This window comes from Pezoporus flaviventris, unplaced genomic scaffold (genome assembly GCF_033815535.1).
Source record: "Pezoporus flaviventris isolate CSIRO_AGI_PZ_B2104156 unplaced genomic scaffold, CSIRO_AGI_Pfla_v1 ptg000002l, whole genome shotgun sequence".
In the NCBI taxonomy this organism is placed as follows: domain Eukaryota; kingdom Metazoa; phylum Chordata; class Aves; order Psittaciformes; family Psittacidae; genus Pezoporus; species Pezoporus flaviventris.
Genome location: NW_026892550.1, coordinates 10,169,545 through 10,184,649, shown reverse-complemented (window position 1 = coordinate 10,184,649; position 15,105 = coordinate 10,169,545). Strand labels below are relative to the sequence as shown.

The window sequence follows — 15,105 nt, the reverse complement described above, 5'->3', positions numbered from 1 at the left end:
CGGATCAGTTAAGAGGAAAAACCTTCAGAGCAAAAGTCGATTGAGGTTACAGTTTTGCTTTATGTCTAGGGCTCTTATGAAGATGAGATTTACACCAGCTTGGGGGATGAGACACAGAAGAGTCTTATATTTCTGTGTTGCCAGAAATCATGTTTAAACTCATGATTCTTGGATGTGGTGCTGGTGACACTCTCCAGCATCATTCACAAGGTAAACTACTATGACAAAAAACAATACAGGCCTTACATGGGAGTTTTCTTGACTAAGATTTTCTTCCTGCATTTACAACATTATTTGACTTTTGTCAACAAGAAAAACAAAGTTAAGCAAAGAAATTTACTGCCAGAGACTTAATCATTGTAATGGTCTCTTGTGACTTCAAAAACATTGTGATGAATCTCTCTTCAATATTTTTTTGTTGATTTTTTTCCCCCGACAATATTTAAGGGAGCTTAATTCTAATATTTAGATGAAATATTGAGTCTTCTGAATACAGGCTATGTTTATGCTGCAGTAATCAAGATATGTGCATTGATTTATGAGTATGAGGACTATTGAGCAACCCAGTCTAGTGGAAGGTGTCCCTGCCAATGGCAGAAGGGTTGAAACTAGATGATCTAAAATCTAACCATTCTATCTTTCTATGCTTCTACAATTTTTTCAGTCAGGATGCAAAAATTTCTGTGACTAAGGAAGTAGGATGTGACTCCAGCAATTGGAGTGTATTCCTCCCAGGTTTACCATGTAACTTCTGAAAGTTATGCCACTTTTCTGGGTCCCCATTTCTTCATATGCAGGGCTGATGTGTTTTGTTAATTTATTAATTACAATCTATTACAAAAAAAACCTGCATAACTGTGATGTGGACTTTTTGAAGGTGTTACCAGGTTGCAGCATCCATATCTGAGATACTGAAATATCATAAAAGGCTCATTATTTTCCAAATCACAGGTGAGTTACTTTTCTGTAGGTGTCAAACTTTTTCTTTTACTTTGCTGTCGATTAGGTGTGCATTGTACAGAAGAGAGACACCAAGAAAATGTATGCCATGAAATATATGAATAAACAGAAGTGCATTGAGAGAGATGAAGTTAGAAATGTTTTTCGGGAGCTACAGATAATGCAAGGCCTGGAACATCCCTTCCTAGTCAATCTATGGTAAGCAAATCTTTAAAATTCTATCAAGGGTCTTCTGTTTTCTCCTTTTTGATGAATCAGTTCAGGTTATGGAATGCTGGAAAGCAGAAAAGTATGAAAAATATTTAGTATTTAGGTTTTGCAGAGGGCTTTGTTTTTCATGAATATTTTAAAGGCATCCTTTCGCATTGGAATATTTAAACGTCACACTCACATTTTCATTTTGGGTTTGGTTTCTCTCCAGATTGTTACAGCAGTGTGCGGAAATGTGCTCTTCTTTACAGCTTCATCATTTTCTTTTTGACAATACCTGGACAAAACATCTGTTATAAGGCTGTGGAATATCAAACCCAACAATTCTATTATTTTTTTTTTTTTAGTTGCTTCAGAGAAAATTCAGAATGCATTTACTCTTTAAACACAGCTGACATTGGACAGCAGAAAAACATCCTTTTGTCCCTTGAAATTTCTCTTATCTTCCCTGTGCTAGCCACTGAATGCCTTGGTCACAGATGAGTGTGAGAAAATGTTGATCAAGTAAAGACTAACTTCAGCTACATCACAAACTTAAAATATTTGCTGGCTTTTACATGCTGATAGTAGTAATGGGATGCAGACTTTTCCTCCCTTATCTATAAATGACCTATATAATTAAAAAGAAATGGGGACATAAACCATTATGGTATGAAAATTGTTCCGTTCATGAATAGCGTGATTAGCTGCAGATGGTCACAGTGCAAACAGACCTTCTGTTTTGCGAGGTTTAGCTGTCAATGCCTAACATACAGTCTTTTCCCATCCTCTAGCTCAGTCTTGACCTGTACTAGTGAAAAATTTCTCATTGTCATCTTAGCACATTTTGTGAATTAAATGCCAAATTATATTCTGGCTTAAGTGAAGACAGCAAAGGATTTGATTCCAAAATTCATTCAAAAAAGACCTAATCATATATGTATGTCTGAAGTGGTCTCCACTTTACATGAATGATCGTATTTGAGCTAACTTAATATCCTGTTGGAGGTTTAAAGAAAAACATATAAATATTGTGACTGTAAACCAAAAAGTTCCCAGTATATTTTCCAAGGTTCCAGACACCTGTACTCTGTCTGGCACATACCCCTGTCCCATGTGAGTCATCCCTTTCCCAAACTGCTCCTGGGATACTTCCAGAGTCACAGTGTCCCACAGATCTACGTCGTGTGGCCAGTGCTCTTCAGCAATCCTTCCTAGAAGAGCCACAAGCAGCTCCCTGCCAAGTAGCCAGCGTGCTACTTCCTGTTAAAGGTGGGCAACTGTGTAGTGAAACCTGGGATATATGAGACTCTACTGAGATTCAGGGACTTGGACACAGACAATTAAAACTGAAGAAAATTTTGCAAAAATAATTTAATTGACACTTAGAATTTTCACCTGAAGTGTTCCCCTCAAACATTACATATTCCAATGTCTAATGATTCAAACCTGACTCCAGAGTGGGCTCACCCTGGGCTAGTACAGCAAATGAAAATCTTGAACCCAAACCTCCCCCAAAGTAATCTAGTCTACCCAAAAATGACTCATTCTTTGTACCAGGCTCATAAAATGTTTCTATAATTAACCTTGCACAAGCCTAAATGAATTTAAAATAGCTTCTGATATATTTCTGGAGTGTCTGCGCTTGCAGTGTTCCAGACTTCTGAATTCTCTATTTCAGCTTTTGCATGAATTTCAAGGTGTTCTACACATTGTCTTCAAATAATTACTTCTGTTACTGAGCTACAAGGGCAAACCACAAAAGTCACAAGAGACCCTTGAATAATGGTCACATCTGTTACAGTAACACTAAGCCTTATAAAACTCTTGAACATATTAATTATATTTATTTAATAATTGACCTTACATTTTATTTATTTCCTGTCATGAAAAAAAGAAACATTGCGAGTACAAATGGAGTATTCCTTAAGCATATTTTATGTATTCCCAGAATAATCTCTTAAAATAACAGAATTTTCATTGATTGTTGGTGAAATTAGCAGCTTGTTTAATTTATTTTTTACTTGCCGTTTAAACACAATAATAATTTGCATAAAATACATTTACATTGAAGCTATAACTTACCTTAGATGATTAGCAGGAACCCATGAGATTTCCTCTTATGAGTCAATTCCTGGCATACTAACGGAAGGAAATAGTTGAAGATGTATTTCTTCTATAGTGATTGTAGCTAGATTTGTGTTTCACTTTTCAGAGTTAGAATTTTTTCTGTTCATTTTGTTAACTGCATTGTAAGTGCACAAATGGGCTACTAATTCTAGCTTGTTTCACAAGGTGGAATATTAATTTAACAAGGAATGGTTATGTCATGGTATATGGACAATAGCACAGCTGCAGTTTGTGTAAATGTTGGGATTCTTTTGCCTGGGCTGTTTTGGACTGGTTTGTCTATCTAAGCTCTACCGTCACACTCTAAGGGCACAGATCAGTTTTCTGAAATACTGCCTAAGGTAAGATTTCAGTGATTAAAACTCACAAATCCCATCAGCCTAATAAATTTAATTGGCATTTCCCCACTTATTTGGGGTCCCCAACTGAATTCCCAAGGATATTCAGCAGTAAGTACTGATCTGTCACTGAGAAGTCTGCTGAAGCCCCCACATCAGTAGCCGGTCACTGAGACTCTGTTCACTTAACTAAAAACCAGCTAACCCTCTTAGACAAAACCAGAAATCCAGTTATAGGCAGGAGTCGGACTAAGGCGAGTCTTGGAAAACATCTTTTCCAAAATGGTTTAATTGTGCCTTTTACATTAGGCTGTCATTAGATAAAAGCTGAAAACAGACTTTGGATGAGGAACTGTAGTAAAGTGTGTTTGCATAAAACACCTTGTGGGCTTGTCGTTCAATAGTCATGTAGCTTGTGAAGAACTTGGTATCTGGCTGCCTATGCTAAAGGAAGCCTAGACATCATGTCTCCTGCTCTCCAGACAAGTTGACTACTTGTCCGGTCCACAAAACATGATGATAGTGCCAAGATATTGAAACAGATATATAAATATATATACTCAATATATATATTTAAATAAATTTCTATATAGAAATATATATATTCAGTGCATATATTTAAGTATATAAATTGTTATATAAAAATATATCTATCTTGTTTGCCCCTTGTAATGTCAGTGAAAAATAATTAACTGGCTGAACCAGTCTGGTTAAGACTCCAAAAGTCATCAGAAAAATCTACATTTCTCCATTGATTTGAAAGGGAAATTAGGTACTTATTTTGGTTGCATTGTCCCTTCCCTTGATTTCTCCGTTTTCTAATGGTCACTCATAAAAAGCAGACTTAAACTTAAGTAGGCAGCCTAGATCTGACCTGCTGTTCTTTTGTCTGGAAGAGATATACATAATGAAAATTTAGGAAATTTATTACCAAAACACCTGTTTCTTTTTCGTTTTTCAAAGTATCATTTTCTGTGAGATGAGCTTCAGTGTCATCAATTTTTTTTTTCTTTTGGATGAATTGAAATGAAATATTATTTCTTTCAGTTAAAAATTTCAAATTCCAACTCCATATTGAAAACATATTTGAAGGAAATTCTGCTCATGAAAATATTTTCATGAGTTGGTGGGACTTCCCTGACCAGAACAGCTGATTTCTAAAGTTAATCGTCAAGATCTTCAAAATAAAGTTAATAGAGTGGTAAATCTCCCAACAATTCCTTGAACCAAAAGAACTAACCAAGCACTTTCATCTTTCTTTGAGGAATTACGCCATCAGAAAGAAAAGTTGAAAACTCAAGAAACAAACATGAAGACTGGAAAGCCCTTTAAGTTGTGTATGATAACTGCACAAAGTAATGAGATATGTGTAAGCAATCTGTCATCAGCTGAATTCTCATAGAGAGAAAGAGAAGATGCAAGAAGGCAAACCTTATGTAGAGGGTAATTCTGCTGGTATCCATCAGTAACCCCATCATACAGAAGAATACAAACCAGCTATTATAAAACAAGGGCAGCATCTCAACTCCAAGAAATATATATTAAAAAGCTTTTTTGAGGCTCATGCATCTTCTCTGAGCTTTATTAAATTTAGCTTCACAATCTCAACTTATAAATCATATTATTTGAAGTATGAGCTGCCTTTCATAACATCTGACACAGAAAAGAATCATTCTTCTGTAAATGCTCATAATAGCTTGGAGGATAACTGTTTTTCAGGAAGGGCTTGGGGTTGATTTATAACCTTCATTTTAGAAATGAAATTGAATAAATTCTTCGAGATATGTGAGCCTTGTAGCCAGTTTTAACACCCTTAGAGGCATTTCTGATAATAGGTATTCCTTCTTAAAATGAAAAGCAGTCCTGTTTTTTATCATGTGTATTTCAAGCATAGATGAATGAGCTGTAGAAATGTCAGCTGCTAGCACAGTCCCACCTTGATACTACAACGTGCTCCTCTGAGATCCAGCATTTCATCCGTGCTTATCCTTCCCCAAATATCTGTATGTCCTTTGGGCAAGAAGAGTGACATTCCTGAAAGGATTTATATTTTAAATATCTTTCTCACAACATGCCTTAAGACTGAGCCAAGAGCCAGGTCACTCTGTATGTCCCGGTGTGGCTAGAGTTGTCATTACCTAACTTGTCTTCAAACGTGAGTAATCCACTGGCTCTGAAAATAATACAGCTTACCACAAAAGACAGAAGGTTTTTTTTCAATAATAATAATAAAAATGATAAAAAAGTGTATCAAAATAGTTTATCTGTTGCTGTAGAACAGAAAAATCTGAAAAAAATTTTGCACCTCGAAACTTTCAGAACATTGAGGTGATTTTTCATAGCCTTGCTTAAAGCTATTATATCCTTTTTAAATTGCCAGAACAATTTCAAAGGCAACAAAGGGAGAAGGACAAAGATTTACTTTTGCCATCTTATAGGTCATTTTCCTAGTATGGACAGAACAATATGATATATTTAACAACCCATAAAGAAACATTAGCTGCATTTTCAGAGTGGCTCTATATTTTGATGTATTCTCTTTCTACACATCAGTCTATGGAAACTGCATATATTTTGTAAGACAGATCTACAAAAGTACATTACTGCTACCATCTAGAGTAAGACTAAGTTTCAAATCTAGTGAAAACTGGAATAAGCGAAGAACACAGATCATAGCAAAAATGTTCATGCGTTTCTGAATTCAACTAATACCCCAACCTGTCTTCAAAAGAAAGTGGAGATGAAAGAGAGAAGAAAGAATGCTGGAGAGAAGAAACTATTGGTTCAGTCTCAAGTGTTGTATGGGTTGTTTTATGCACACACATGTACATACACATAACTGGAAATTATTACTTCCCTGTGAAGGTGCCCTTTCTAGAAGAAGCTGAGAGAAACATCACCTTAGACTTACCTGATAGCACAGCTCTTCTCCCCAGACTGGTATCAGAAATGTAAATAAACTTGCAAATTTAGGGAAGCAAGAACACCTGGCCAAGTGTTCTACTGCTGGGTAGAGCTGAAAACCAACAATCAAGGAGCATCATTTACTAATCAGAGACTCTAAGCACCAAAAGTAGGTGTCTTAGGTCAGTCTTAGATGAGTTTGCTTAGTGTCTGCAGTGTTGTGGCTGTGTAACTTGCCTTGACATAATAAACCTAATTTAGAGTGAAAATTTCCTGTCTGACATGTACTATGACCAGCTTTCTGAGCTTCATGAGACTCCATACTAAAGGCTTTCCATGATCTAACAGAAGAACTATACAATATTTTTGAAAGGGAGAAGGGACATTGTGATGTTTCCTGTTAGGACACAGATCTGTTGTTTGCAACTAGCCTGTATATTTCTTACTCCTTTTGTGAATTTAGCTGAGGTCATGAACCCCAGGCCATGTAATCCTGAACAATTCTAACTATCTGATGGCTCTAAGATTCCTTTCCAGGCAAAAAGAAAGTGTAAATCAGGGGAGAAAGATATATTTATTTTCTTGCACAGACCTGAGATGGGTGAACTCTTTTTTCTGCAGAGGGAGCAAAGGGTACGTACTTTTCTCAAATAGCTAGATCAATTCATCACTGCATTAATGTAACACTGAAGCAGGTAAAGATATGGAAGTTTTATATCTAAGATTGAAAACATGCCTGTTCCCCAGAGCCTTAGGAGAGATAATGATGGAGGAAAAAGGGCAGGAAAAGGTGAAGAAACAGCAGGAAGAGTAGGATAATTGGAAGAAGGGAATATCACAAAGATTTGTCTTGCGTTGCAAATATTCAGGATATTATTTCTGGCTGTGGAAATGACATTAAACTCAACCCTGCCAGCTGGTAACCTCTGGATGCTTGTGCTAAAAGAATGTTAGCTGTAACATCTTCACTGGCAGGTGAATGCATGACCTAGCAGTTATTTATTTTTGTGCCGATTTTTATACCCTAAGATACTAACTTTCAGTATTGGAACACTGTCTCAAGTCTGCCTGTATTGAATTTTGTTCTGGCAACTAATTGTTGTCTATGAGAAATTGCTGTCACCTTGAAATAGATATCTTTGGACTTAACTTTAATATGTTCCTCTTGAAAGCAGGAATTGCCCTGTGGCATAGTTAAAGTTTTGATCTTTTGTGCATTAAAAACTGCTGCAGCAGATATTTCATCTCGTGTGTCTCATTGCACCCTGGGACCTTTCTTAGGAGCTTGTCTTCTGCATCATTCTTATTGTGGCAGAGACTTATTTTCTGACCCATAACAAACTTTTCTCAGACAAACCTTTCATTGCAAGAGGAAATTTATTATAAACACTGGTGAATATCAAGCTGCTGGAAAAAATAGTCCCTTTTGTTTTAGGGATGTACAGTTTCAGTCAAGTTCAACTTATGAGTTTGTTATTGCATTGTTCTCTTCCACGGGGGGTTAGCTACTATGCAAAGGAGACCCCCCTGAGCTTGGCATTAGCTTTGGCCATGTCTCAGGTCTGTGGTGTAGACAGTCACAATAATCATCTGCACATTTGCGTTAGGGATGAGTATTTTTTTTTTTTTTGAGAGAAGCATTGCTCCCGGTGCTGTGGCAGAGGTACTCTCAGGAGAGCTTGCAGGGAAGTTGGTTTTCAGTGCTCTTAGAGTAATGAAATGAGAAAGAAAGAAGAAAAGCACTGAGACATCGCTTCAGACTCCTCAACTGCCAATTCAGGAAAGCAGTGCCCTTCTTTTGCCTTTTTTTTTTTTTTAAATTCTCTGCTTTAAAGGTTATGATTGCCAAACATGATAGCTAGTGTGTAATTAGACTGCTAACCAAGGTCCTGTAGGTAAAGTGGTTCTCATAATCAGTGACAGAGTGATTAGTTCATCATGCAAATCTGCTGTTTTCAGGCAGGCAGGATCGATTGTTACCCATGCTCTGGAAACTGAGACTGTAATTAGCCTGTATTAAAAGCTCTCTTAAAGGTAGACTATATAAGATGCCGTTCAACACTGCATTAATGAAGCTCAACTGTGGGACAGCCATCAGATTGCAAAACTGTCTTGGATGCCCTGTGAAATTGTCTCTAGATACCCAGAATGTGAGCGTAAATTATATGATTAGTGAGGCGTCCCTGCCCATGGCAGGGAGGTTGCAACTAGATGATCTTAAGGTCCTTTCCAACCTTAACTATTCTATGATTCCATGATCATTACAAAATGAAAGTAAGTTCTTCACAGTTTTCCTGCAAAGCTTGGATACTGAACAGATCTTGCAAATCTACATTTAGTCCAGAAATGTTATTTTCAAAGACTATCAGTGGTATAATATGGCTTGCAAATTATTCCTGGTTTACTTTAGAGTATTTTTGGCATTTTAGTGATAATACCTTTAGTTTAAAGTTTAAACCAGATAAAACACATGGGTGAATTCCGGTTTTTTTTTTGATTGTTTTGTTAGATTGAAGTCAGGGCACCAATACTTGAAACAAAACAAAAAACCCACCACAGAACGAGCAGGTAATACTGAAATAGTGACTGGAATAACACCTGTGTATTCCAGGTAATATGTTAGCTCTTCAAGCTAGATCTCTCCTTTTGACTTCTGATAAAATGTCAAGTCTATTTTTCATGTTGTCTAATATTAAAAGTTGGGTAATTTTTGGCCAAATGTCTGGAAGGGACAGAACAGAATCCAAAAGTCTGACTATATAGGGATAAGAGGTGGAAATAAATAATAACAAAAATCCTAAATATAAAGCAATTTAAGTTTTACATTGTAAGAATTATTTCAAATAGAGTGGATTTAAAGTGGCAAATGGTGTCATTGAACCAAAGCAGGAAGTTCTGTAATGCCCTATTGTTTTAGTATTGCCTGCTTAGGGGAAGCTTTGCCCTGGTTCATTAAAATTTATCAAAGCTTTTATTATTTCAAAAGTCAACTACAGATTTTTACAGCCTGAGTGTGCTCTTAATTCCATTTTACTGAGCTAAAATTATATTTATTGTACTTGTAAAGTGCAGTGATAAGCTGATACTAAGACTTCAGAAAATTATTAATGGTATCCTGTTTCTACATTAATGACAGTTTTGCAGTGTAAAGTTCTCATTAGAAGAGACTAACTCTTATGTTTCATAAGTACACGCCACATAAAGGACGATTTAAGGTTTTTTTCTACTGATGATGTACTTTTTGCAAATTGCATCCTAACCAAGAAAAGGTCATGGGCTATGAAGAAGATGACTATTTAAATTTCCCTGCAAATCAGTTGTGGCCAACAGGGCAGTGAGTTCTGCCTGTCACATTCTCTGTGCCCATCTAAACTAGAATTCGTCCAGGGTGCAGAGGGTAAATTCTTTCTTGCAAAAAGCCACAGTGGTGGGATTGAGTCTTGTTGGCAAACAAATAAGCAAAATAAAATTCATAGAAGTAAATCTTCTTCCTTACTGTGGCTTTCACAAGCTCACCAACAGGGAGAAGGATAAAGAAAATAAGGATTCAGACAGAAGTGATAGTGAGCCTGATGAGGGATGTGAACTGTGGGCTGAAAGGAGAAGGCATTTTTCACCTGGGTAGAGAATTGAGAGGCAGGATAATTTTCACTTTGTGAAACAGGTTTACTAGATGTTCCAGGGTTCATATGTGAATAACTGCATATTTCTACTAGATCTGGAAGTCTGGTACAGCCAAATCTTCCATTTGTCATGGTCTAACTTCCTGCATTTAAGTAGTTTTTAGCAGAGTATGGGCTTAGCCAAACTACCTGCAGTTGTACTACCACTATTCTAAAAGCCTGACGGTGCATGGTGTCTAACAAGGCTCCCACAGAACAATAATGAGGACCAAAGTCTGATTCTGATCACTTAAATTACAAAATGATACTTATGAAGGATAGAGTTTTCTAGCATTTGTTCAAATGGAAACAAGAATTTTATCTGTACTGAAAAACTGTCAGTAGTCATTTGAATACAAAAGTATAGAAAGAGTTATAAATCTGGCTTTCAAAAGTAGTGAAACATTGAAAATGACATTGTGAGCATCTAGAATCAGAGAGCACTGTGGCTTTGGGACTAGGTCTGAGGTGGCCATGTCATGCATGTGTGCCATCAAGAAATGAACAGCTCTTCCCCCACATCCCAAGTAAAAAGCTCTAAGATGAGCATTTTGCCAGAGCTGTGTGAGCAGCAGAATGGGGCAGCTGAACAGCACAACAGGATTCACTCAGAGTAAAGCAGGAAAAAGCACTGCTTTTCTTGACTCTTTGACCCAGTTCATTCCTGAAGAAGAAATTGAACTTTTCTGCCAGTGAGCTTGTATTTAATTTTCCTTTGAGCCCTTAAACAACTCCATACTGCATCTGCCTCTGTTCCTAATCAATCATGTTAGGCCTTTTTCTGCTCAGCAAGGTCTGTTACTCACTTGTGACATACAGTGAAATGCTTGCTCAGATGTAGTCTCCTGGGTTTCCTCTCCTGTTCCTCTTAATCTTCTCTGGAGTTATCTGGCTGGCAGGTCATTTCCTTATATGAAGGCTGTTGATGTCTGGTGAAATCTGAAATGGTTTATTTTATTTCCTTAAATGTGGCTGGATAAACTATTTTTAAATATATATTTTTTTTTCTTTTTGTAAATAATTTTAGAGTATTTTATGACCTTTTAAATAGTGTTTTGATATGGCAGCTTCAGGATGCCGCATCAGTAAATATTGAGTTGCCTGCAGTTCTTTGTTTTGTTGTCTATTTAGTACAACTGATGCCACATGCACATTAGCTGCATAACTAGTGGCAATAGCTGATACTCCAATTCAGATGAAATAATATCTTTAATTAGTATTATCATAACCTTTGACAAGTATAGCCTGGTTTAATTACATCCCGTATTCATTACTCTAACTGTTCTAATGAACAGGTTCATTTCACACTCTAGAAAGTCTTTTTTGTCTATTCCACCCAGGAGACATCTGAAAACTTAGAATGTCACCAAGGCTTGTGTGCTTTCCTGAGTTGTCTGTGCTCTTTCCAGAGACAAGAGAAAAATGGGGCCCTGTAAATTGTTGTCCAGCCTCTGCTCAAGCAAGGAACCCTGGGTGAACACCTCTACATCCTTGCAGGCTTGACTCCTTTATAAGATATGACACAGGAAAATAAGACTGCTGTCAGTAGCTTCAGAGAAATGGAGCTGTCAAATGCCATGGGCTGGGGAGCAACGTTGTGCACAGTGTTTTCCAGCTCTGTGCACAGAAAAGGGCAGGAGTTATGGCCAAGGCTCCCAGCTAGGCTGAAAGCACAGGGTGGCGGGCACCAGAATCCCATCACTGTGACAGTCAGAGAGTTCGGTGATACATCAGCAGAAATCAATATACCCCCTGCTTAAACACTCTTGTGCCCTGTTTAATCAGTTGATGTGAAGTGATGCAGTTTAACCTTGGAAAGATGCTTTCTTTTATTCATTCATAATTCCCAGAAGTGGACTTATACTTACAGTGAAATTACATGATAATGCCCAACAAGCATCTCCTTCCTTGTGTCATGGTGGGTTTTGCTGCAGTCTAGAATCAGTGGTAAAGACAAAATCCTATCACTATCCATTGATTAACCTGGAAAAAAAAAGTATTATTCTTAATTTCCTGTCTTACTTAAAGAAGTTGATTAAATATTAAAAAGTTCCACTTAAGCTTACAGGACTTTAACCCATGCTGTCCTCTACCCTCTTCCGCATTCTCTAAGCACTGAATTTTTAATATGAAACTGCAAGAGAAGCATACATAAAAGCATTGTATGTACCATCATGTCTGCAGGGTCTTCTAAGTACAAATTTAGGAAAGTAAGATGTGGTGGCTCCTACCTCTTCAAACACTGAGTCTTTGGGGAAAAAAAAAAAAAAGAGATCTCGAAGTGAAGTACATAATATAGTACAAAGACGAATGAAAGAAAGCAGGTGACAAAGTAGTGTTTAATGAGGAGAGAGCCTTCTTTCTCAACTATTTCTTTAACATCCTCTTGCCCCTATCTTGACTGTTCCTCTCTCCACCGGTACTTACACCCTGACATCTCCTCTCAAGCAATCCAACAAGCTCTTGAGTCTCATACAGGTTGGCTCTTGCTCTTGGTGAGAAACCACCAAGCTGCACAGACTAAATGAAAGAGCAGTTCAGAATGGTCTTTCCTCCTTTACATTTATCCTTCAAAATATGTCATCTGGGGCAATATGAGGAGGAAGGGGTTCTTTCCTATCCATCTTGAACTTCTTATTTCTTTTTATATATATTTATAGGAATACTTTTTTATTTTACTAACAATCCTTTATGCATTTGACAAGCATGTAGTGGGTGCTGACATAATGTTACAAATAACTACCCAGTACTTCTGCTGGACAGAAGATGCATGGGACATTAATTAGGTTCCATTGTTTCCTTGCCTTTAATTTAATGTAGGTTTCCATGACAGCAAAGAGAGACAAATCAGTCAAAGCCAATGGTTAAAACTGACAATTTGCATTCTGGTCACTATCCTTTAAAATGCAATGTACATTTAAATAATTAGATTGTCTGAGTGTTTGGTCACATGTTATACTGCTGTCTGCTCATTTATAGCAGTCTTCTGTGAAAATGTAAACTACAATGGGATGCTGATCTGCAATTCTGACTCTCCTGCTTACAGAGTAGTCCATTCAAATCCAATAAAAGGTTTAATCCTAACTAATGCAGTGATAGTAGTAGCAAAAGCAACATAGGAAATGTTAGTGATGTAGCCTAACTACTTATGTATATGAAAGTTGTATACAGAGATGGCTGAATATAGTTTTAGCAGAAAATTTAGCAGAAAATGTTGTGCTGATTAAAATCTAATTTTTTGCTTTCTTCTAAGTCTCTTACTTCCACTAGAAGGAAAAATAATCTGAATATCAAGAAACAGCTTGATTCTCTAATGTTGGCTTCAATTCCCTGGCAAATTGTAATCTGATGCATTTGCTCACTGCTTTGTTCAAGAGGCAAAGATGAGAGGAGTTTAGGTACACCCAACAATCTAGTTTACATAAATTTACATACATTTTTTGAGACAGCTTATTTCTCACTGTAAGAATTGTTCAAAAAAATCTGTAAACATATGATTTATATTACCATTCTTAATCCTTAAAGCTAACGATTGATATGGGTATTTAAGACACTTGTAAGCATCCTCATATAGAATTGAAAAGCGGAAATATGAAGTCATTGTAAATTTTCTTCAATGCTAGCAGAGGAGAAAGTTGGTTTTAATATTCTTTTGCTGTCAATTGGATTTTATTTAAGTCTACAAAATACATCAGCATTCTCCAAAATGGTCATCCTTGTATGAACAGTGTCTTCCCTTTTAAAATGCTATTTCAGTTTTGTGTGATGGAAAGCACTGACATATATTATTGAAACAAACACATGTAAAATATCTCCTCCTATTTTCAGCTATCTTCTGGAGCATCAACATCTGTAAGTATATCTCCTAAAATAACTCCAAAAGTAATTAGACATGAGGTGTTGCATCTGTGTCTCATTAGCACAAGCCAGAGAATTTGCTGCTTTTTCTAAGAGAAATTTGAAGCAGAAGACCCATCAAAAGACAAAAGCTGTGGGGCAATTGTCATGTTCTATGACAAGGTAGGCAAAAGCACTCAATTCAACTATTTGGCATATTTACGTAAAAAATACTTAGCAGCAGCTGAGGAAAGCTGGCTGAACAGTCTCTGACTTCATAAGACTCCATTCTTGGGGGTAAGCAGAAAATGACTAGATAATGAAAGCTGTATGCGTCACCCCTTCCCCAAACACCCCCAGCCTCACCTCAAGTCCTTCTAGAGGTAGTCTTACAGATGTCTATGAAGGCTCAAACAAGTGACTGCAATATATCTTACAGAGAGCAAGCCTGGGTACATACCCACTCTACTCCTCCAGACTGATGATTTGCTATGCAGGAGAAAGTGGGATTTTGTACCTTATACTCCTTTCTATATAGAGGAGAAATCACATCTCAAATGGTAGAAAACTCTGCACAATTTAAAACCCAAGCCCACTAAACAGCACAAGGAGGTGTACTCTAGAGGGGGGATGAATGGGAAGGAGGACTTGCTTGTTTCCTTTGGGTTTTTGAAGGAAACCAAGCACTGGAAACAGCTGTAGTGGAAGAGAAGACAAGCTCATGTCCAGGACTCTTGAGACAAATGGTCTCACTGAAAAGCTTAATTGCGATGGACGCTATACACTTCCACTGAATAAGTAACAGTGGACCAGAGTAAGTGATTGCTATTATTACTTGCCTTTAAGGAAAAATACCAGGCAAAATTAATTTATTTAAATTTACGTATATATTTAAAACCTTTCACAATTTGTGCAAGAAAGGTTTGTACAAGCAAGGCGTTGGCTGCTGAAGAAAACAAGGCACTTGTAAAGCCTCAAGGATTGATGTGTGGATGAGGTGGCTATGTAAAAAAGAAAACACAGAAAGTGGGTTTGATGTGTAAAGATGTTGGGAGAGCAAAAAGAATCACAAATGAAAATCCAGA

General features: G+C 37.0%; 2 protein-coding genes across 2 annotated transcripts in view; one reads left to right on the top strand and one right to left on the bottom strand.

Annotated features, from left to right (window-relative positions):
* Positions 1–15,105, bottom strand: part of EVC2 (EvC ciliary complex subunit 2) — a 437,493-nt gene that overhangs the window by 200,098 nt on the left and 222,290 nt on the right. The window lies entirely within an intron of this gene.
* The window catches only part of STK32B (serine/threonine kinase 32B), a 161,479-nt gene that overhangs the window by 34,147 nt on the left and 112,227 nt on the right, over positions 1–15,105 (top strand). The window contains exon 3 of the mRNA XM_061468967.1: positions 1,007–1,158. Coding sequence (XP_061324951.1) covers positions 1,007–1,158 — 152 coding nt within the window. The remainder of the gene's footprint in view (positions 1–1,006; positions 1,159–15,105) is intronic.